Raw genomic sequence first — 20,867 nt, 5'->3', positions numbered from 1 at the left:
GCTAGTTCCCAGCATGCCTTGCGGCCCGGGGGACTAAGTGTGTGTTTGTGTGTGAGCGAACGTACGCTTGAGAAAGAGAGAGCGTTCCGAAGGAACTACATTTCCCGGCATGCACTGAACGAATACCGGCATGCCTTGCTTCTTTTAGAAGGCTTGCAGGGCTCTAGAGGACCGCCTCTGAGTAGGGCGGGCGAGGGGTGCCGAGGCGGAGCTGATGGCTGCGCTGAAGGCGGGGCGGGTTGCAAACTGGAGCCTTCGGGCATGGCGGGCTTTCGGGGGCATCGTCTGGAGAAGGAGCCCCCTGTTAGCCCCTGACCTCCGGGCTCTGCTGACGTCAGGAACTCCTGACCTTCAGGCCCGGATGACTTGTGGGACCCCCAGTCTCCCGGCCCGGGTGCCTGTGGGGGTCCTTGCATCGCGGGCAAATCTGACGTCTGGGACCCCGGATCTCTGGGCACGACTGACTGTGGGTACTCCAGGCTCCAGTAACCAGGAGGCATACAGGAGTCCTGGAAGCCGTCGGCGCGAATGGCTGGCGGTGGCAGTGGGCGCAGGGGGTGCAGTGCTGCTGCTGTTGTGGGGTTGGGGGCGGGGTCCTTCCACGGTGCTGGCTGCTGTTCCTGCTCCGCCACCCACCTCTCCCCGGAGCCAGTACAATTTCATCGCAGATGTGGTGGAGAAGACAGCCCCTGCTGTGGTCTATATCGAGATCCTAGACCGGTAATGGTGAAGTTGACCCGGAGGTGTTGAAACCAACTGCCGTAAAGGCAAGGGATGGGGTGGAAGCTGCAGTGTAATCAATTGGTGTTTCCCCATCCCAGGCACCCTTTCTCCGGCCGTGAAGTCCCCATCTCAAACGGCTCAGGATTCGTAGTGGCTTCGGATGGGCTCATCGTTACCAACGCCCACGTGGTGGCTGATCGGCGCCGAGTGCGAGTGAGGCTGCCTAGCGGAGACACTTATGAGGCCATGGTCACAGCTGTGGATCCTGTAGCAGACATTGCTACGTTGAGGATTCAAACCAAGGTGGGGACGGTGTAGGCCAGATCTGACGGCAGCTGTTTATGTGCTCCCTTCTTAAAATGACAAGTTTGGTGTACTCATTTCCCTTAAGGAGCCTCTTCCCACACTGCCCCTCGGCCGCTCAGCTGATGTCCGGCAAGGGGAGTTTGTTGTTGCCATGGGAAGTCCCTTCGCACTGCAGAACACGATCACATCTGGTATTGTCAGCTCTGCTCAGCGCCCAGCCAGGGACCTGGGACTCCCTCAAAACAACGTGGAATACATTCAGACTGATGCAGCTATTGATGTGCGTCCTGCTATGAGGGAAATTAGGCGCTAGGTTGGAATTGGGGAGAACAGCTGTCGGGTATGAGCACCAAATGACACGTGGTGACTGGGCCTGTATCAGAGGTTGGGCTTCAAAATGCAGCCACTCTAGTTCATGTGCTAGGAATTGGAATTAGAAGACTTTCCCTACACCCTGTGTATGCACCCAGTCTTAAAATTCCCAGAGGTATGGGATTCCAGATCTTTTTGATGTTTTCTTTCATTTTATCTCACAGTTTGGAAATTCTGGTGGTCCCCTGGTTAACCTGGTGAGTGCCCATGTTCTTCTAAGAATCCATGCCCCAGGTCAGTGTGGGAAGTGTGGGTTTTCCTCTGATTCAGGGAGTTTTAGCTAAGTCTCTAGTCTCTTGTTCCTCTCCTGGTATCCAGATAGACAGACCCCTGTCCCCAAATCCTTGCTACTCTTGTTCAGGTGCCCCCATCCTCTGCCATCTGTGTGGGCTAGGGGACAGGGGGCTGTGTCCCTGCAGGATGGGGAGGTGATTGGAGTGAACACCATGAAGGTGACAGCTGGAATCTCCTTTGCCATCCCTTCTGATCGCCTTAGGGAGTTTCTGCATCGCGGGGAAAAGAAAAGTGAGCCTGTCTTACAGGAAAAGGGGTTCCTTTAAAATGGAGGATGGGACCTAGGGGAGGGGCATTCACTGGGACTTGGTGTACAGGGGTCTACTGGTAGGAGGTAAGGGAAAGAACATAGCTGGGTGGGCTCATGTGTCCTCTCTTTGCAGATTCCTGGTTTGGAATCAGTGGGTCCCAGCGCCGCTACATTGGCGTGATGATGCTGACTCTGACTCCCAGGTATGTTGGGGTCATGATGTGTATGTATACACACACGCACACACCTACTCTCTTCTTGAGTTTTGCTTTCATGTCTGTCTTTACCTAAGATAAGCTGTTGTCAGCTGTCACAAGAGCTGTTCCCTCTCATCATAACTTTCTCATCCTCCTGTGTCTGGACCCTTCAGTAGATTGAGTGCATCCTGTTACTGCTGTGACGTACAGCCTCCACTGACTGAGCATTGAAGACCATTCCCACCCGTCTCTAGTTATCCTTCTAGACAGCTTGCTGTTTCTTCTGAACTACTTTGATTTTCCACTTCTATGTCTTTTTTTTTTTTTTTTCTTTTTTCGAGACAGGGTTTCTCTGTGTAGCCCTGGCTGTCCTGGAACTCACTCTGTAGACCAGGCTGGCCTCGAACTCAGAAATCTGCCTGCCTCTGCCTCCCAAGTGCTGGGATTAAAGGCGTGCGCCACCACTACTGGCCCCACTTCTATATGTCTTAGTACCTTATTTCATAGGTTGTAAGACCCACCCTTCTAGGTATAGCTTAAGGTCTACCCCTTCCTTATCGTAGAATTTCAGGGTGGCCGGGCGGTGGTGGTGCACACCTTTAATCCCAGCACTTGGGAGGCAGAGGCCAGTGGATTTCTGAGTTCAAGGCCAGCCTGGTCTACAGAGTGAGCTCCAGGACAGCCAGGACTACACAGAGAAACCCTGTCTCGAAAAACCAAAAAAAAAAAAAAAAGAGAGAATTTCAGGGTGACAGAAGTGGAGTTGATCAACCATGTATGTTTTGAAATTAGCTATCTTTTATGTGTCTGTCCACTTCCTAAGCACTAGAAGGCAGAAAGTGAACGGTCAGGATGGGAGAGGGCCTGTGTGGAGCTAAGAGTGTCTGTGTCCTTTCAGCATCCTCACTGAACTTCAGCTCCGAGAGCCAAGCTTCCCTGATGTTCAGCACGGTGTCCTCATTCATAAAGTTATCCTGGGTTCCCCTGCACACAGGTGATGGGGAGCCTGTTCTGTGGGATAGGGTGGGGTGGGATAGTTACCCTTGAACTCCTCTGTCTACTACTTCTTTGCCCTGTCCATCCTCCACAGGGCTGGTCTGCGGCCCGGTGATGTGATCTTGGCCATTGGGGAGAAATTGGTACAGAATGCTGAAGATGTTTACGAGGCTGTTCGGACCCAATCACAGCTGGCAGTGCGGATCCGGCGTGGGTCAGAAACACTGACCTTATACGTGACCCCTGAGGTCACAGAATGACTGGACTAGCGAGCGTTTGAAGCTCTTGCTCTGATTTCCTCCTTGCTTTCTTAGCCTAGGTTCTGAGTGCATGTGGGCAGAGGAGGAGTCAATGGACCTATGGAGGGCAGGTCCCTTTAACCACTGCACCAGTCCTGGGCTCTGAAGAACACATTTTATATAAAATAAAATTATACCTAGCAACATGTTACAGTCAAAAATGGGGGGCTGGATCTTTTCCCCCACCAAAAGGCTAGAGGTAACGCGGTGCTTGGGAGAACTTAGAGCTATGGGAGCTGGCTCTCTTGAGCTCCCCGTTCAGGAGAATGAGCTGCTGCCATCCTGTGTGGGGCAGCTCTTGGTGGTGTATTCTGTCTGTTGCTGGGACTGTTGGCTGATTCTCCGTGCTTGGCCAAAGGTAAGGACAGCTGACCCAGTGAGGGAGGCGCCAACTTCTGTTCAACAGTCCGTCATCTGTAGTGCACAGGTGGACGAGTTCTTGTGGTAAGCTCCTGAGGTAACGACAGCCTCAGACCCCTGCCATTGGAGGCCAGTGGTGGTTTGCAGAGAGGATGGTAGCATTTTAGACGATCTGGTTACTGGTCTGGCCAGGGTAGCGCTCAAACCTCCTGTTGGCTTCTTCACTGAAGGCATCACCTGCAGAGTAGACAGGCACTATGAGGGGCTGTCCCTGCACAGAGACCAATGGTGATGGGATGGAAGCCTTTCCCTCCTGCCCTGCATTCACCCTTTTCACCTGTCACCTACCGATGTGACAGTTGTGCACCCAGATGCGATGCCCATCATATTTGCAGTTGCACTTCATTGCATTATTGGTGAAGTCACTTTCTGCTACTTCAAAATTTGGGTTGATAACCACCTGTGAGTGAGAGGAAGAACACTGGTGTGATACAGCTGCACTCGTACAGGTCAAAGGTGTCTTCATCACCCACCCCAAACCCAGGTATCTGAAAGCCCAGGCAGATGCCAGGCACCTGAAGAATGTAGTTTCCTGGTTTCACGTCTGTGATGTCGATCCACTGACAGTCAATGTCGTGCCTGTAGAGATCCCAACACCCCACAGTGATGCCCTGCTCTCCAAAGTTGGCGCACTCATACCTCTTGGAGACATCTAAAGGGAGTGTTAGATGTCAGTGAAGGGCGAGGCTATCTATGCCTGGGCTTAAGTCCACTCTGGCCCCGACTCACCCTCCTGACACTCAGTGTCTTCTAGACAGAAACTAGCCTTGTGGCCTTCAGCCACCTTGGTGCCGTTGGGGGTCAGGATATCATAGTGAGTGAAGATGTCCATACTGTGATAGTGCCTGTGGGACAAGGGAACTTGTGATTCTTCCCCAGATTCCAGCAGACTTGTCACACCCCTGAGCCTTGCCTTTGTCTCTGGCCCCCTCTGCCCTCTCACCCGTGACATTCATGCCACACCCAGGAATGGCGCCCAGCTTTGGGCCTAAAGTCAGCTCTTCCTAGGTTGTGGATCTGGGAAGAGAATCGGAGCAGGCGCCGGTGGCCATATGGCCAGTTGGCCGAGCGGGCAGAGCTAGCCAGGCAGTTCTCTTCAGCAGCACAGTACAACATGTGCAATGGTCGGTCTTCAATATAAGCAGTCTCCTGTACCAGTGCTGAGTGTAGCAGCAGATCTGAAGCAGCTACATGAGAAAGAGAGTGGTGGTTACCACTGAGGGTGCTTCCATCTCCATGTGGGAGAGTGGGTTCTGTCGTGGCCAGGGATTGCCCCTGCAGGGCACAACACAGCCCTTCCAAGAAGCTTCTCTACTTATGCTACTCACTCTCGGAACAGATGACTCCTGCAGTGAAGCGGGTTCCTGTCCTCTTGCAGGTGATGTGGGTGTTGTGATGGGCACATTGGTTCAGGGACAGCTCAGACCCCGTGCAACGCACTCCGCTCATCACCACCTCAGTTACGTTCCCCGAGTCCCAGTACCAGGTCTCCTGGGGATTTAGGTAGGTGTTCTGGTGAGGCCATAGGTTCCAGTTCCCAGGGCCAAAGGCTGTGTTTCCACAGTCCTTGCTCAAAGGACTCTGGTGACAATAGCTTTGGTCTCCTCCCTACTCACCTGCAGGCCGTGGTTGGCGTAGCCAAGACCAAGTTGCCTACAGACCACCATGGCCTCCAGTGTTCCCCAGTCATCCCCACAGATGAGGCCCCAGCGTCGATGCCCAGGTATCCCTATTTGCACCTCGACTCGCCCCTCATATCGGCTGCGGCCCCCACTGAGTCGAATCTGTAGAGGTATAGAGGGGAAGTGCAGGGGGGAACTTTGGGCATGGCAGTATAGCAGAGAGCAGGGACAGAGAAAGGGCTCCAAATGACAGGGTTGTGTGGGAGCTGAGGGATGTCCAAGCCTGGGAAGAAAGACCTACATTAGAATGTATGACTGACCTTGGTCTCCACCCCAATGTAGGGGAGGTTGCACCGGACACCCGCATCCTGGCTATGGGAACAGTCCTCAGCTGTGATGTTCTTGGAGGGGCATTTCCAAAGGGAGGGTTCCTGGCCAGAACACCGAACTTCACTCAAGTGGATAGCACCCATGCCTAGAGGCAGAAGTCAAGGCTGAGGAGGTTGTCAAGAGACCATTGCCCAGAGGACTCCATGCCTTCCCAAGGAATACACCCCTAGGAGTGTGAGCATCCTCTCCCCTCACCACGCCTAGAAGTGTGAGCATCCTCCTCACCACCCCTAGAAGTGTGAGCATCCTCTCCCCTCACCCTGCCCCATGCGGGCACCACTCAGGGCCTCTCTGGCAGTGCCAAAGCCCAGCTCTCGACACACCACACTGGCTGCCTGCAGGTCCCACTTTCGGTCACAGACTGTTCCCCATGTGCCAGCCTTCAGGACTTCCACTCGGCCTTCTCCATGGTGGGCACCGCCCTTTAGACGTACCCGGGCCTGCAAAGGAAAGGCATGTCCAAATGGAAACATTGGTTTGGGGAGACCAGGGAGCTGAATGAGGTTTTTCTGACAGTGGGTGGCATCAGATCTGTGGCACAGCCACTGGAAGGTCCCCTGTCTTCAAAGGTCAAGGCTTACTTAGTAAGTAGAGGCCAGGCTAGGGAGTTCCTACCCTGGGTGGGGAAAGGTTACATCCACTGTCTTGGGCAGGAGTGTGTAGCTGAAAGGTAAGTTTGCTCTCTCTCTCTCTCTCTCTCTCTCTCTCTCTCTCTCTCTCTCTCTCTCTCTCTCTCTCTCTCTCTCTCTCTCTCTCTCTCTCTCTCTCTCTCTCTCTCTCTCTGTGTGTGTGTGTGTGTGTGTGAAGCCTGAGGTTCAATCCCCTGTACTGCTGAATGAAAACACTCCTTGTCTTACATACCTCCCCTTGAGGCTTAGAGTGTTGTTGCTTCTTCTGACCAGTAAAGGTGGCATAAAGAGGGCCCAGCACACAGCTCACCACTGCAGGGCTTCCCCCAGAGCACCTGGTGGTGTCATTGGCACGATAGAACTCTAGAGAGCAAAGGGAGAGGTGGGCTTCTGTGCCCACACATGCCACGCTGTGCAGACCAAAGGAATGTTGCTTCTTCTGGGCCAGCATCCTATGGGGACAGGAGTGAGGTACAGTAGTGTGAGGGTGAGTTCTCACCCCTTGGCTCCACAGCCATCTGCCAAATCACTTCCCTGCCCCGCCCCCAACGTCTCATGGCCGCTTATCCCTTTCTTCCCCTTCTGTTTTCCTTGTGGGGAGGGAGACAGGACTGTCTAGTGTGTAGTATGAAAGAGCATTGGCTGCCCAGTCAGGGTTCTTTGGAGACTTGCAAACAGAACCCTAAGGGAAGGGTGGTCAGGTTTGATAACAACCTTGTTCTTTTTTGTTTTCTGGTTTTTTTTTTTTTTTTTTTTTTTTTTTTCATTTTGAGACAGGGTTTCTCTGTAGCCTTGGCTGTTCATAGAGCAGGCTGGCCTTGAATTCACAGAGATCTGTCTGCCTCTGACTTCTGGAGTGCTGGGATTAAAGACAGGCACCACCACCATACAGCTGCAACCTTGTTCTTAATGACCTAAAAGCAGGCTGAGGCCAAAGGCAGCCATGCAAAACTAACGGGAAGCCCCAATCCAATGGAAAGCCAGAAGAGATGGCTCAGAAGAAGGGCCTGGCAGAAAACTGGCCTGACTAGCAGGGAGCAGACCCTTCTCTTATGCTGAGACTCAACAAGCCGAATGTACATGAGCTGGATGCAGAGTACCTAGCAAGGCTGCATCTAAATGGCTTCTCAGAGGCCGGAGGGGCTTCGAGGTTGGAAGCCCTGTCAGAATATGGCAGACAGTGACATATTCCCTACGGTGAGAATAGGCTAGAAGAACTGATGACTCTCTGTAGCGAAGGCAGACGGAAGTTGGAGGGACTACGTGGCTAAAGAGGGGAGGCGGCTATGGCCTCCCAAAGGCAAACACAGATGTCTCCATGAGGTAGTCATGCTTGTGCGATTTCAACTGAGATTGTCCCAGAGCCATCTGAGCAGAAAACAGGACAAAACGGGAGATGTTCACACTCGGAAACACTAGAGATGCCAGAGAGAACAGGGGAACTTGTAAATACCACAGAACAAGAGCTTGCAGGTAGGTGATGGGAAGGGAGAACTCTCTTCCCAGAAAGGCTGGGTGGAACTCAGGGAAAAAGGGAAAGCAGAGGCCTGGTGTGGGTGGAGTAGGTCCACCAGGCTGATTTATTGCAACCTGGTGCCCTATCCTTGACATTAGAGAAAAGAGGGAATGTAACACTTTAAAGCTAGGAAGACAGGAGAGAAGGTATTTATAAACAAAACAGGCAAAGGACTGGGCGGTGGCGGTCCACGCCTTTAGTCCCAGCAGTCCCAGCACTCCAGAGGCAGAGGCAGGTGGATCTCTGAGTTCAAAGCCAACCTGGTCTACAGATTGAGTTCCAGGACAGCCAGGGCTACATAGAGAAACCCTGTCTCAGAAAACAAACAAACTAAAACATGCAAAACAGGCAAAGAAGACTGGAGACTTTACAGAAACAAAACATTTGGAAGCCCAGGGTAAACGGGTTCTGAAAACCAAAGAGATTAGGTACTCTCAGTGTCCTGTTTGGCTGAAAATCAAAGACATGCCATCACAGGAAAAGACATCTAATTTCTAACTCTCTTTTTTTTTGGTTTTTCGAGACAGGGTTTCTCTGCTCTGTGTAGCCCTGGCTGTCCTGGAACTCACTCTGTAGACCAGGCTAGCCTCGAACTCAGAAATCCGCCTGCCTCTGCCTCCCGAGTGCTGGGATTAAAGGCGTGCGCCACCACCGCCTGGCTTCTAACTCTCTTTTACCCTCTCCTTATAACCAATAAAAACAGCAGTGCATGCTGGGAGTCAGAGAAGGAACCAAAGAATATTTGTGTTAGGCAAAGATGACCTAAGCCAAAGAGGATTGCAAGAACTCATCAAATTTTGGGCTCTTTGACAGCTACCAGGAACAGAAGCCCACTGGTGAGGCATACCATAGGGTGTGCTGGGGAACACTGGAGCTTACTGAGGGAAGAGGGGACAATGGAAAGATGCTTTCTCCTGGCCTTAGTCATAAGTTGTCAGGGAGGTTTCAGTGGTGCTGTCTGCCTTCTCAAGACAAGCTGGATGGAAGGGTTGGAAGTCTCTTATGTGCTTGAATTCTGAGTGAGCCCAGGAAGAAAATATGCAACTGGATGTCTAAGAGGCAGCCAGGCGGGGGTTGTAATTCTTATGCTATTCCTGGAAAAAGTTCCATAGGCTACTCTCCTCACCAAGTAAATTGGTAATGTTATATTAAAAAAAAACAATAAAACTTTTAATAATGTGTATATGTATGTGTCAGAGTGTCAGTTGAGTAGAGAATTGCCTAATGTGGGTACTGGGAATTGAACTCAGGTCCCCTGAAAGAACAGTCCACACTCTTAACCATTGATCCCAAATAGGATCCATAGGCCATCTCTTTAGTCCTTGGTAATATTTACTTTAAATAAAATAGAATTTAGAAGCACTCAATAGATAAAGCAGGATGAGAACACCAATCTCTTGGGCACTCCGTGATCTCATGTGGAAAGACAGGTACGGGACAGAGTGCTGGATTGCCTACTGGATTTCATGGAAGAAAGACAAGCACACGGGCAAGCACAAAGTCCTGTGACTAACACAGTCCCCAGAGACTTAGAACACGGTGCCTTACTTCCCGTTTCTGGAAGGATCTGGAAGGTGTTTGTCACAGTTGCCACTCCACCTGTCATCACCTCCATCAGTCCAACAGGCCTGCCCTGCACACTTTCCTGGTCAGAGCCCTGCCCCTGCCCCTGCCCCTGCCCCTGCCCCTGCCTGCCCTGCTTCCTCTCTGCTTCCAACCCCAGCCTCATTTACCTCTTACTTGGCCCTCTGCCCACTCGGGGCTTGTGTTTGACTTTAAACTTGTTGATTGTTCTGCAAAAGGGAGAAAGATGTTGGTAGAGGCAGTCATTGAGCACGTGGCCTGGGAGAAGTGAAGCACTCTGCTTTTAGAAGGACCCTTTGCTCACTGTGTGGGGAGGGCAGCTGACTTCCCTGCACACAGACTGCTGATGCCAAGGGGGCATGCAGTCAGCAACCCCTGATGCTCACTGGAGTCAGTGCCACTAAAGGCAAATCTAATTATGGAAATCCAGGTGAGGGCAAGGAGAGGAGGTGGCAGAAGGTTAATGGAGGGGAGAGTGGAATTGTTCCTGGACCAAGGGAGTTGTGGGTGTGGGTGGGGAGGAAGAGGGATGCAAGGGCGGAGGCTGCAGTATCTCATGTAGCTGTTCCTACATAACCTCCTCCTCCCATTCCCTAAGATCAAAGCTTACCCATTCCCATGCCTGCTTCCCTCCCTCCTCTGGGAACAGCCAATCTTCAACTATGTTCCTAACCCACAGGGTTGGGTTCTGGGATGGACATGGATAGGTTTCCATCCATCCATCCACCTCCTGAGGCCTCAGGGGCTGACAGGAGGTCCCTGGGGCTCTTGCCCCTTTACCTTCCAAGGGACTTGGGGTGTCGGGCTGAGGCTTTGGCGGTTCGCTTCCTCAACTTTCTGTGAGGATAAGACAAGATTAAGTCAGGATTGATGTAGAACCAAGTGGAAAAGGCCAGTGCAGCCAGAACCGGGGGCAAGATTCCTAATAGAGAGCTTCCAAGAGCAGAGTGTGATACCATCAGCTACTCCCAAGGCCCTACTGGCTCTACTAGCACAGAAACAGGTAAGTGGGCCTCAGCGAAGGCCATGGACTCAGAACAGTGCCCCAGTACCAGGACCTTCAGATATTAGATCAAGATGGATGAGGAATGAGGGCCGCTGGCTCTGGAGGTTGGTAGAAAATCTCAGGAGAGGGCAGAGGAGGGGCTTTTGGGATCTGGAGGTCAGAGAAGCAGCTTGGGTCAGGCCCAGGGAGGCTGATAGCATCTCTTTCGTTCCCCTTTGTGTGTGTGTGTGTGTGTGTGTGTGTTTCTTGGGTGCTCTCTCCAAGGAATACCCTGGCACTGTCTAGACCTGAGACTGCTGGTCCAGGGACTGATAACTGATCTGAAATGATCTGAAAACATTAGCTTTGACATTTGACTGGGGAATCTTCCTGCCCACATTCCAATCCCATAGGTCTGGTCATTCACAAACTGAGCTCATCCCCTGAGCATGTTTGCAGGGAAGTGAATTGCCTTACTTCCTTCTTCAAGGGTTTCCTTAAGTCAGTTTCTCCTCATTGCCCTTTCAATCTTGAAGACTTTAATTATGGCCACTCTTTGTCCTGCCCAAAACTATGTATGCCTTTCTTGGGGGATGCAGCGAGGACAGGATCTTGATTGCATAACCCTGGCTGGCCTTAGTCAGTGTTGATTCTTCTGCCTTTGCATCATACATACTGGGATCACGGGATATACTCTATAGCCAGGCTGGCCTTGAACTCAGAGATCCACCTGCCCAGCGCTGGGATTAAAAGTGTGCATTACTACCGCCTGGCTGGTCTGCATCTTAGAAGGAGGTTTATAGAGTTCCCTCTTGGCCCCTTGGTTGTTGTTTCTTTGTCTGTGTTCCTGCCCTGCCATTTCTCTTGAATACCCAGGTATTTTGACATAGTTTAGTGTGTGAAGGTGCACTGGGATTTTATATGACAATTTTAAAATTTATTTACTCTCTTCCTCTGAGTGTTGTCCAGGCTGGCCTTAAACTTGTAATTCTCTTGCCTGAGCCTCCCAAGTATTAGGGTTACAAGCATATGCCATCACCAGGCATGGCTTTATTTATTTATTTTTTTTTGTATTTATTTGGTTTTGTGTGTCTGTGTGCCTTGTGCGTGCCTGGTGCATATGGAGGTCAGAGGAGGGCATCAGAGTTCCAGAACTGGAGTTACAGAGGGTGGTGAACCACCATGTAGGTGCTGGGATCTGTACCCTGTGTAGTCTGGAAGAGCAGCCGGTACTTTTAACTGCTGAACAATCCCTCCAGCCCTGTGATTTTTCTGAGGCAGGTCTCACTATGTAGCTCTGGAAGGCCTCAAATTCAACATGTAGCCAAGGATAACCTTGAAGGCATGTGCTGCAGACCCAGCTTTTAATTGTTTTAAAAGGTATTTATTTCATTAAAGTAATTATTTAGAAGTTTACATTCACTTGTGTGTACATGTGTATTTATGTGTGGGTAGAGCATATGTGTATGCATTTGTCCATGGAAGCTGGAGTAAGCCACTCCGTTTCCTGGAGCTGTAATTACAGGTGTTTGTGAGACCTGATGTGGGAGTTGGGATCTGAACTCAAGTCCTCTGAAAGAGCAGCAAGTACTTTTAATCAACGAGCCACCTCTCCAGCGCTGAAATTATTTCATTTATGAAAGCCACAGCCTGATCATGTCATCTCACAGACATCTTCATTGAACTGCCTCAGCTCTTTGGAGACAGAACCTCCAAGTCAGCCTATAGCGCCAGATCCTCCTGCCTTAGGCCCCAGTCTCCTGGACTTGTGGGTGAATACCACCATGTCTAGCTTCACTGAACACTCAGCTGTCACTTGACATGGTAGCACACACCTTTAATCCTAGCACTTGGGAGGCAGAGACAGGTAGATCTCTGAGTTTGAGGCCAGCCTAGTCCATATAGTGAGTTTCAGGACAGCTATGTAGAGACTCCCTGTCCTTCCCCAGACGAATCAACCAACCAACGAACCAACTAGCCACTCTACTGTCTTTCCCCATTACCTTTATTAGGAAGGCCTAGCAGCTCTGTAGCCGAAGCCTGTGGAGCTGTGATCTGCACCTGCCTACCTCCAGCATCATTTAGCATCTTTGTGCTCTCCACCCTTGCATGGAGGTCAGTCAGTCAGCACCACAATGACATGAATGAGGGAGTGGCCACTAAAGCCAGGCATGGTGGAAAATCCTGCAGTCCCAGCACTCAAAGCTGAGGCAAGGGGATTACCAGTTTAAGTGGCCCGCATAGGGGGAGTGTCTTTATAAACAAGTGTCTTCTCATACACACGGAAGCTCTCAGAGCCTCAGTTTCTTTACCTGCACAAGAGCAGTAAGGAGTTTTAATACCTATACATTTTCCTTCTAAAATTCTATAGCTTCCATGTATTCTACAACACCAAAACAAGTTTAAAATTATAAATACAAAACTGGGCATGGTGGTACACACCTGTAATGTGATGAAAACACACACTCACATACATGCACATGATATTTTTAAAAAACGAGAAAAGCAAAGAGCAAAGCAATCAAAGGAGTAGCTAATGGGTGGTGAGACGGCTTAGTAGGAAAAGCTGTCATCACTGGACACTGGGGACTTGAGTTTGATTCCAGGAATCCAGTGTGGACGGAGACAGCTGACTCTTGAAAGTTAGTCTTTGGCATCCCACATGCACTGCCGAGTACACACACAGCACACGAACACACACAATAATAAACAGGATAAAACAATTCCAAGTCAAAGTAATGAATGATTAGAAATGTGATTAAGCTGGGCAGTGGTGGCGCACGCCTTTAATCCCAGCACTTGGGAGGCAGAAACAGGCAGATTTCTGAGTTTGAGGCCAGCCTGGTCTACAGAGTGAGTTCCAGGACAGCCAGAGCTACACAGAGAAGCCCTGTCTCAAAAAACAAAACAACAACAACAAAAAAGATGTCACCCCTCTGCTGGGTGTGCTGATGCAGACCCATATTCCTGGACTTGGGAGGTAGAGGTAGAAAGATCAGGGGTTCAGGGCCAGCCAAGGATATCCAAGATGTGGTTTCAACCAAAACCCAAACCAAAAACACCTCAGGGGCAGGAGAAAATGGCTCAGCATAGAAAGGAACTCTCCATCAAGACGGATAACCTGAGTTCAATCCCTGGACCCCACACAGGAGAGAGCAGACGCAGGCAAGTCATCCTCTGATTTCCATTTGTTCACAGTGGCACTCAAAATAAATAAAAATGTGATAAAAATTAAAACATCAAAACAAAACCTCTGCTCAAAACCCTCCAACAGTGCCTTACGTCACAGGGTAAAGCCAATGTTTCCCACATGGCCCTCCTGGATTTAGTTCACCAAATCTCCCATCTCCTGTATCAGGTCACCTGACATGTTCTATGTTCCCTCAGCTCCAGCCACACTGAGATGAAGAATGCCTTCTCTCCACTCCTCCCCCATCTCTTATAATTCCTCTTTCTCACCTACATGTCTGCATAGCTGTGCCCCCACTGCCTTTAAACCCTCCCTCATGTGATGTCTACTTAAAAAGGCTTTCCCTCAGCACTTTTACTTCCTTTTTTTCTTTTTTTTCCTTTCTTTTTTTTTTGGTTTTTTTTGAGACAGGGTTTCTCTGTGTAGTCCTGGCTGTCCTGGAACTCACTCTGTAGACCAGGCTGGCCTCAAACTCAGAAATCTGCCTGCCTCTGCCTCCCAAGTGCTGGGATTAAAGGCGTGCGCCACCACTGCCCTGCTGCACTTTTACTTCCTTATCCTTACTGCATAGGACTGAGGCAGGCAAGCATGGTGACAGTTTAGCAAACTGGGGTTCTAGTTCGCTTGAGCTACACATATGCATGCCCTTTCTCAACAAAGCACTGAACATCCTGGGATGCCCTCCTCACTGCCCCCCTTCCCCCATCTAGACAAAGCTCTGTCACAGCTGACCCAGGAACCCTTGGTAACTCTGGTTTTTTTTTTGGAGCAAACACATCCTGATGAATATTCAGGAACAAGAGCAGTGAACCTAGCCAGCACAGGCAGGTCTGGGAGCCAGTGCAGCAAGGTACACTATTCTCTGAGTATGCTTTTAAGGAAAAGCCCCAATCTACCATGTTATGTTTATGCACAATCAGGTGTACATATTGATTAAAGTCAGACACATCTTGGGGAAAGATATGAACAGCAACCAAAGGCTTATATAACCCAAGTCTGCCAATCAAAATAGGAAACTGCCCATGGTTCATCTCCTAACACCAGTCCTTCTCCTGGACCCACAAAACGGAGCCATGGGTGGTGACCATGTGGCTTTGAACACTCTAGCTCAGGTAGCCTGATGCTTGCTCTCTTACAGCCTACCTGTTCCATACTTCCACTTCACCTTTGAATAAAATCCTTTCCCACTGTGCTATTTGCATGCGCTCTTTCAATTCTTTGAATAGGATGCCACGAGCCTGGTTCTGATAGAGGCCATGCTAACACGGCCATCCTTCCATTTTATAAGTTCACTTGTTTTCTGTTGTCCCCTTGTCCCCAGAGGAAGAAAGATTGTGCTTGGTGTGAAATCACCAAAGCCTACAATAGAAGTCGGCACACAGTGTGGCATCAAATAAATGTTGGATGAGTGACTCTCTAGACATTGTTTCAGTCCATCCTTTCCTCTTGGAAAACCTTGGGCTTCAATCCTATAACTGTTTATAACCTGTTGTTTGGATTCTGAAAGACAAAGCCTGAGTACAATGCAAGAAACCCAGCCCAGGATGGATGCCAGTGCAGGTACACCACCGCACACAGCTTTGTAAAATGCTGTCAGTCTGCAGGTGACAACGGTGTTCCTCAGGGCTGAAAGAACAAAGATGTCTGGGCACCACAGTAAAGAAATTTCCAGCAAGTATGGAAATGAGTGGATGTTAGAGAATGGATTGATTTTAGAAAGAAAGAGAAAGTTTGCTTATTCTACAGATAAATGCTATTCGAGAGTAAGTCGCTAAGAAAAACATATGGCAATTCTTAGAGATCTAAAATGATCGGAATAATAAGATTATACTCAAACCTATGATAGCATTCTGTGGAGGATTACTCGAGGCAGCCGTGAACACACTTTATCTGCATTTTAGCAAGGCTAAAAAAAAATCTCTCAAAATTTCACTATAGATGAGAGAATGAAATATTGGTTACACTATCACCATGTTCTACCCAGACAGAGTATATTCAGGTTTAAAAGGCAGCTTTATGCATATTAGAGATAAGACCTGAACTGGTTTTCTATCTATTGAGATAGAAAGGAGTGTAGGCTTTCTTCAAAGACTGGCCCTTCTACAATACCCTGCCCACATCTTCTGCAGTGTGCCCAATGAAAAGTCATCTAACTGGTTGTTTATGTCATTTACCAAATGAGATGCTCCAAGAAGGAAGCCGCCCTTTGAACGGCGTTCCCTAGGATGACTTGGCACTGGCCAGTCACAATCTCTGAGGCCCCGGGTGCGGCCTCGCAAAGACACCCTCAGGCACCGCCTCTGACAGGGGGCCGCACCCTCCACGAACTCTGAACTTTCAAGGCCCCAGGGCCCAGACTCCAGAAATCTGCCTCCCGACCACTGACGTCACTGGCGCGCGCATGCGCATTCTGCATCTTGCCTAGCTGTTTCAATTTCGGGGTAGGAAAGCCTTCGAGGTTACGCATGGTTTCCCAGTTGCCTATGTAACAGCAGTCTCCTCGCGTTCCCTCCTGAGCTTCCCACAGTGTCTCTCACCCTCTCCAAAGTCTGAAAACACCCTTAGTCCCCGCACCTGTAGAAGGCCATGTTGACTCTCTTTTCTCCAGGGAAGCCCAGCATACCGCAGACTACATGGCTGTTGTGGGCACTCCAGCCTTTGTCACACACTTGCGACCAACCTTCAGGAAGCCTGACTTCAACCAGGCCCTCAGTCACAGGCAGGGGTCGCCTGCCCCACTCCACGGCTGGTCGGAGTCGCACCTCCTCCACTTGCAGCTGATGCTCCACCTGAGATGGGACCAGAGGCAGGGAAAGAATTACAGTAGCAATACTGTGCCACCCCGAAGGAGCCCTAATCGTGTCTGTAAAATCCAATGGTGGGACCACTGAAATAGGGCTGAGGAAGACGCCAGGCCAGCTGCCTATGTGGGGGATGTACCCAGAGTGCAGTGTGTAGTGGTGGCAGAATATGTTATGGTCGAGACATAATCACAGGGTCCGAAGGCACTAAGGAAGGGAAGCTATAATAAGTCTGCCTGAGGCCACCTTCACAATGGAAGTGTTTTAGGAAGAGGAGGAAGAAAAAGATTGGAGGGGCGCAGAAACTCTAGAGGAGAGGGACAGGTGAACAGGAATGAAACTGGAGAGCTCATGCCAGGTTTAGTAACTCCATGTGAATACTTGAAATAATTGGATTCGAGGGCTAGAACTCTTCCTGAAGACCTGAGGTTCAGTTCCCAGGACCCACATGGCAGCTCACAGCCATCGTTAACTCCAGTTCCATGGGATCCAGGGCTCTTCTAGACATTCTTCACTAGGCATGCGCGGGGTGCACAGCCATACATGACTGCAAAACACTTGTACGCACTTTTTAAAGTTGGATTTTACACCACAGCACCTCATCTGCCCCCGTCTTCCAAGTTTCCCAGAAATCCACATTATCCTATAAAGGCTTATGGGATCCCTTTATAATATCTCTTCTACCACATATGGCACCCGGCAACCGTGTTTGTGCGCGCGCTCGCTCGCTCACGTGTGAGAGCATGGAGCATGCACGTGCACGTGCACATGCACAAGTATATGCTGCAGACCTCAATGACATTGGAGTCTGAGAAACCAGGAAGGCGCTGGTCCTTGCAGATGACCCCGGCGTCCTCATCATGGGTACAGTCACTGTTTCCCCAGCCCCGGGAGGCACATTCTGTCACACTTCCTTCAGTCCCCCTGCAGCTCAGATTGTCCAACCAGATTCGGCCTATGGAAAGGGAGATGAGCAAGAAGTACTTGAGGATGGCTGACCAAGTGATGGTGGCCTCACGTGGCCTTGAGGCTAATCCTTCTTTGATGAGAAAAAGGTGGGGAAGAGATAGGAGACTCTGGAGGGGGAGAGGAAAGAGGGTGTAAGGTTGATGCAAGGTTAGTGGTGATCTGGGACAATGAAGAATTGATTAGGGTGAATTAAAACAAAAAAACAACCAACAACAGAGAATCAACATTTAAGTTCTCACCAATATCAATCGGGATTCATTCAATAACAGCTATAATTAAGTACCTACTATGTGACAAATGCTTTGCCATAGTATATATACAATCATTCTTAGGCTGGAGCCGCCAGAAGATTCCTTTATATAAATAGACTGGGGTTCCAAAAAATGATGTAACTTGCCTAAGAGTCTGACCTCTCACTGAGACTTGGAAAGCTTAGATTTTTTTTTTTTTCACTTCACCCTGCCATCTCCCCTGTGGCATTTTTCTGTATACCTGTGTTGCCTACTGCCACAGAAACTCTATTTTTACTTTCTGGACCATATCGACTATCAGTGACCCCTCAAAACTGGGAGGAACCTCCTGAAAAGTATGTGTCCCAGCAGTGTTCAGGGCGCCTCACCTAGTCTAACAGGGCTTTACCTTCTGCTCCAGGAGGCCACACAACTATCAGAAGGTCCTTGTGGGTCTTTATAACTTTCCCCTGGTAGGTATAATTCAGTCCTTTGATGCCACCCAGAAAACCCTTGAGCCACGACTGTCCTTGAATTTAACCCGACCGTCATGTAATTGCTAAGTGAGGCTTTGCTTGTTTGTTTCTGTGCCAAACTTTTGGTTTCTTTAGCTATTCCTCCTGAAAGTGGCTTTCTGAAAGCGGTTTCCTCTCTGTCTCTGTCTGTCTCCACCGTCCTCCCGCCTTCTCTCTGGAGAACTGAGTGCAGGGAAAGTACTTCTGAACATTTCCACTTTCTACTGTTCCTCTCAGAGTTTGTTACCTCCAAAGTGACACTTTATCTCAGAAGCAGTAGAGCAACTGGGAATGGGATTGGGTGGGGGGACCAATAGCAGGTTGCACCATGTCCATCCATCAATCCTACTGTGAGGCCATATGGTCTTAGCACTTTCAGCCTCAGAGGATTGTGTCCCAACCCTCACACTCTCGCACTTGTTCCATGTGAATTCCTGCTTGCTGGTTTTAGCTCTGGCCTGGATCCTGATTTTGTCAGCTGTAGTATTTGACCCCTTCCAGCTTGGGGACATGCAGACACCATTCACCTGCCCTCACATTATCATTGAACCAACTGTACTTGGGTCATTCAGGGCTCCCCTGCACTGGGATGTCTTTGTGCATGGCTCTATAAATCTTACTTTGCAGAAGAGAACTCCTCCTCACTGTACACACAGAACACTAGAGGCTCATGGAAAGTACTAGCTAGCTTCAGATCACATGGCCCTGAAATTAGTATGCTAGATGGTTTATAATCTGTGGATTTGCTTGATTCTATCCATTCTTGGTGTCCCATGTCCCTTTGGCTGTGCCACCACAGCGTTTTGTCCTTCTCTTTGTACTTGAACTGCACTTAGGTTATGTCTGGGCTAGACTAGAGCTCACCTGATCCTGGGCCATATTTGGCACTGTGGGTCCAACCTGTGGCCTCTGTGAAGCCCAGCTCCCGGCAGAGGACATGGGCAGCCTGCAGCGTGAAGTCATCATCACAGATGGTGCCCCATTCACCGGCTCGCTGTATCTCCACACGACCTTCATAGGGCTTTCTAGGAAAGCCAGCCAGCCGGAACCTCAGCCCCTGGCTTTCTACCTTCTTCTCTGGGCTGGTAGAAGGAGACGGAGACCCCACACTGGAGCTGCACAGAAAGTGCAGCAACAGTAGTCCCCATGGGCAGCAATACCACACACTGACAGCTCTCATGGCAGGTAGGGCCCAAGGAAGGGGGGCACTAAGGGACAGAGAAGGAGAGACACACACACTAAATGAGGGTAGGAACACAAAGAAAACAGGCACAGTCCTAGAGACCTAGACTGGGGGTGAAGGAGACTCTCCTTTCTCTTTGCAAATAATAAAATGAATAACTAGTTAATGTCCCACCATAACCTTCCCTGGTTTGGGCATCATTACCACCATTACCATCATCTCTATTTACTTCCATTCACGGGGTGAGTGTGGGTTAGAGACCGAGACTAAGGATGGGCTGGATAAACAGATATTGAGAAGAGACACAGAGAGGACGTCCCAGACAGGATGTGACAGGAAGGGAGACTGTGGGAACCAAGGGGAAAAAACAGAAAGACACAGGGTGAGAGACACATTGAATATGGATAGATGACTTAAAAAAAAAAAAAAAAAAAAAAAAAAAAACCAAGCCAAAGCACATAGTGATGGGGATTGACACAGAAAAGCAAAAACCATGAGGAAAGGGAATAAAAGCCAAGGCGCAGGCACAGGAGAAACCACAGTAGACCCATGCAGTTAGACAGACTCAGACAGCAGCACAGGTAAGGGGAGCCTGGGACATCAGACCTGAGGAGATCTCAGCACTATGAATCTGTGAATGAGAGGAGTCTTAGCAGTTTCCTATGGAGGCAGATGCCTAGGCAGGAAGGGCCGAGGCTAAACGGACAGAGTAGAACCTTCTGCCACCCTCCCTAGCACATGGGCTCACAAATATGCTGCAGGCTCAGGGGCTCCAGGAGACCTAGGCTTCAAGCTGGGCAGGTTTTGGTGTGGAGTTATCCAAACTCCCTGTAACATCTTTTTTTTTCTATACTGGGCAACCAGAAGCTAGGGCTAGCTCCTCAGCTCAGGCCTTCTCTATCCAAGGCTGAAAACAGCTCTCCACAGTAAGGGGCCCCCTGAATTGCTTCCCCCAACTCAGACAAGACAGCTTTGTTCTAGGGGCATTTGGCTCTGAAGCCCTGGTGTTCAGCGTAGGGCCTGCAAACTGCACCCTGAAGCCTCCATCCCCAACATTCTGTTCAGCTCTCCACTCTTCTGTTTCGCTCCTTGAGCAATAATAAAACTGTCAGTTGGTTGGCTTCCCAGACTCCATCCCAAATCAGCGTTTCCCCTGGTCCACCATCCTCTCCATCCCCAACTCCTCTTCTCGCTGGCCGGCAGTAACTCCCCTACCTTCGACTAGGCAGAACTCCAGAGGCTGGAAGCAGAGTCCTGGTCCTGGAGATTACTTTCAGGACTTCTCAGAAAAAAAAGTGTTCGGCCAGGGGAGACTGGACCCCCCCTTCCTCCCCCCTCTTCGTTGGTCCCTCCCATGTCCCCTAGAGCCCTCCCACATTCCGCTTTCTCCCTCCAT

General features: G+C 49.9%; 2 protein-coding genes across 2 annotated transcripts; one reads left to right on the top strand and one right to left on the bottom strand.

Moving 5' to 3' along the window:
* Nucleotides 1–24: 24 nt before the first annotated feature.
* Htra2 (HtrA serine peptidase 2) lies at nt 25–3,585 on the top strand. Its single transcript, XM_034512100.2, has 8 exons — nt 25–720; nt 822–1,026; nt 1,115–1,309; nt 1,566–1,598; nt 1,821–1,926; nt 2,079–2,148; nt 3,041–3,136; nt 3,233–3,585. Exons 1-8 carry the CDS (start codon nt 215–217, stop codon nt 3,396–3,398), a joined length of 1,377 nt encoding a protein of 458 aa, XP_034367991.1. The 5' UTR covers nt 25–214; the 3' UTR covers nt 3,399–3,585.
* Loxl3 (lysyl oxidase like 3) lies at nt 3,539–20,791 on the bottom strand. Its single transcript, XM_034512098.2, has 14 exons — nt 20,687–20,791; nt 19,153–19,496; nt 17,366–17,529; nt 16,348–16,562; nt 6,731–6,950; nt 6,129–6,309; nt 5,800–5,954; nt 5,474–5,641; nt 5,186–5,348; nt 4,801–5,044; nt 4,587–4,702; nt 4,373–4,509; nt 4,146–4,257; nt 3,539–4,034 (listed from the first exon to the last, which is right to left on the bottom strand). Exons 2-14 carry the CDS (start codon nt 19,466–19,468, stop codon nt 3,961–3,963), a joined length of 2,265 nt encoding a protein of 754 aa, XP_034367989.1. The 5' UTR covers nt 19,469–19,496; nt 20,687–20,791; the 3' UTR covers nt 3,539–3,960.
* Between the last annotated feature and the right edge of the window lie 76 nt (nt 20,792–20,867).

This window comes from Arvicanthis niloticus, chromosome 9, assembly GCF_011762505.2.
Source record: "Arvicanthis niloticus isolate mArvNil1 chromosome 9, mArvNil1.pat.X, whole genome shotgun sequence".
In the NCBI taxonomy this organism is placed as follows: domain Eukaryota; kingdom Metazoa; phylum Chordata; class Mammalia; order Rodentia; family Muridae; genus Arvicanthis; species Arvicanthis niloticus.
The sequence above is the reverse complement of the archived record's forward strand: the minus strand, read 5'-3'. Positions and strand labels throughout refer to the sequence as shown.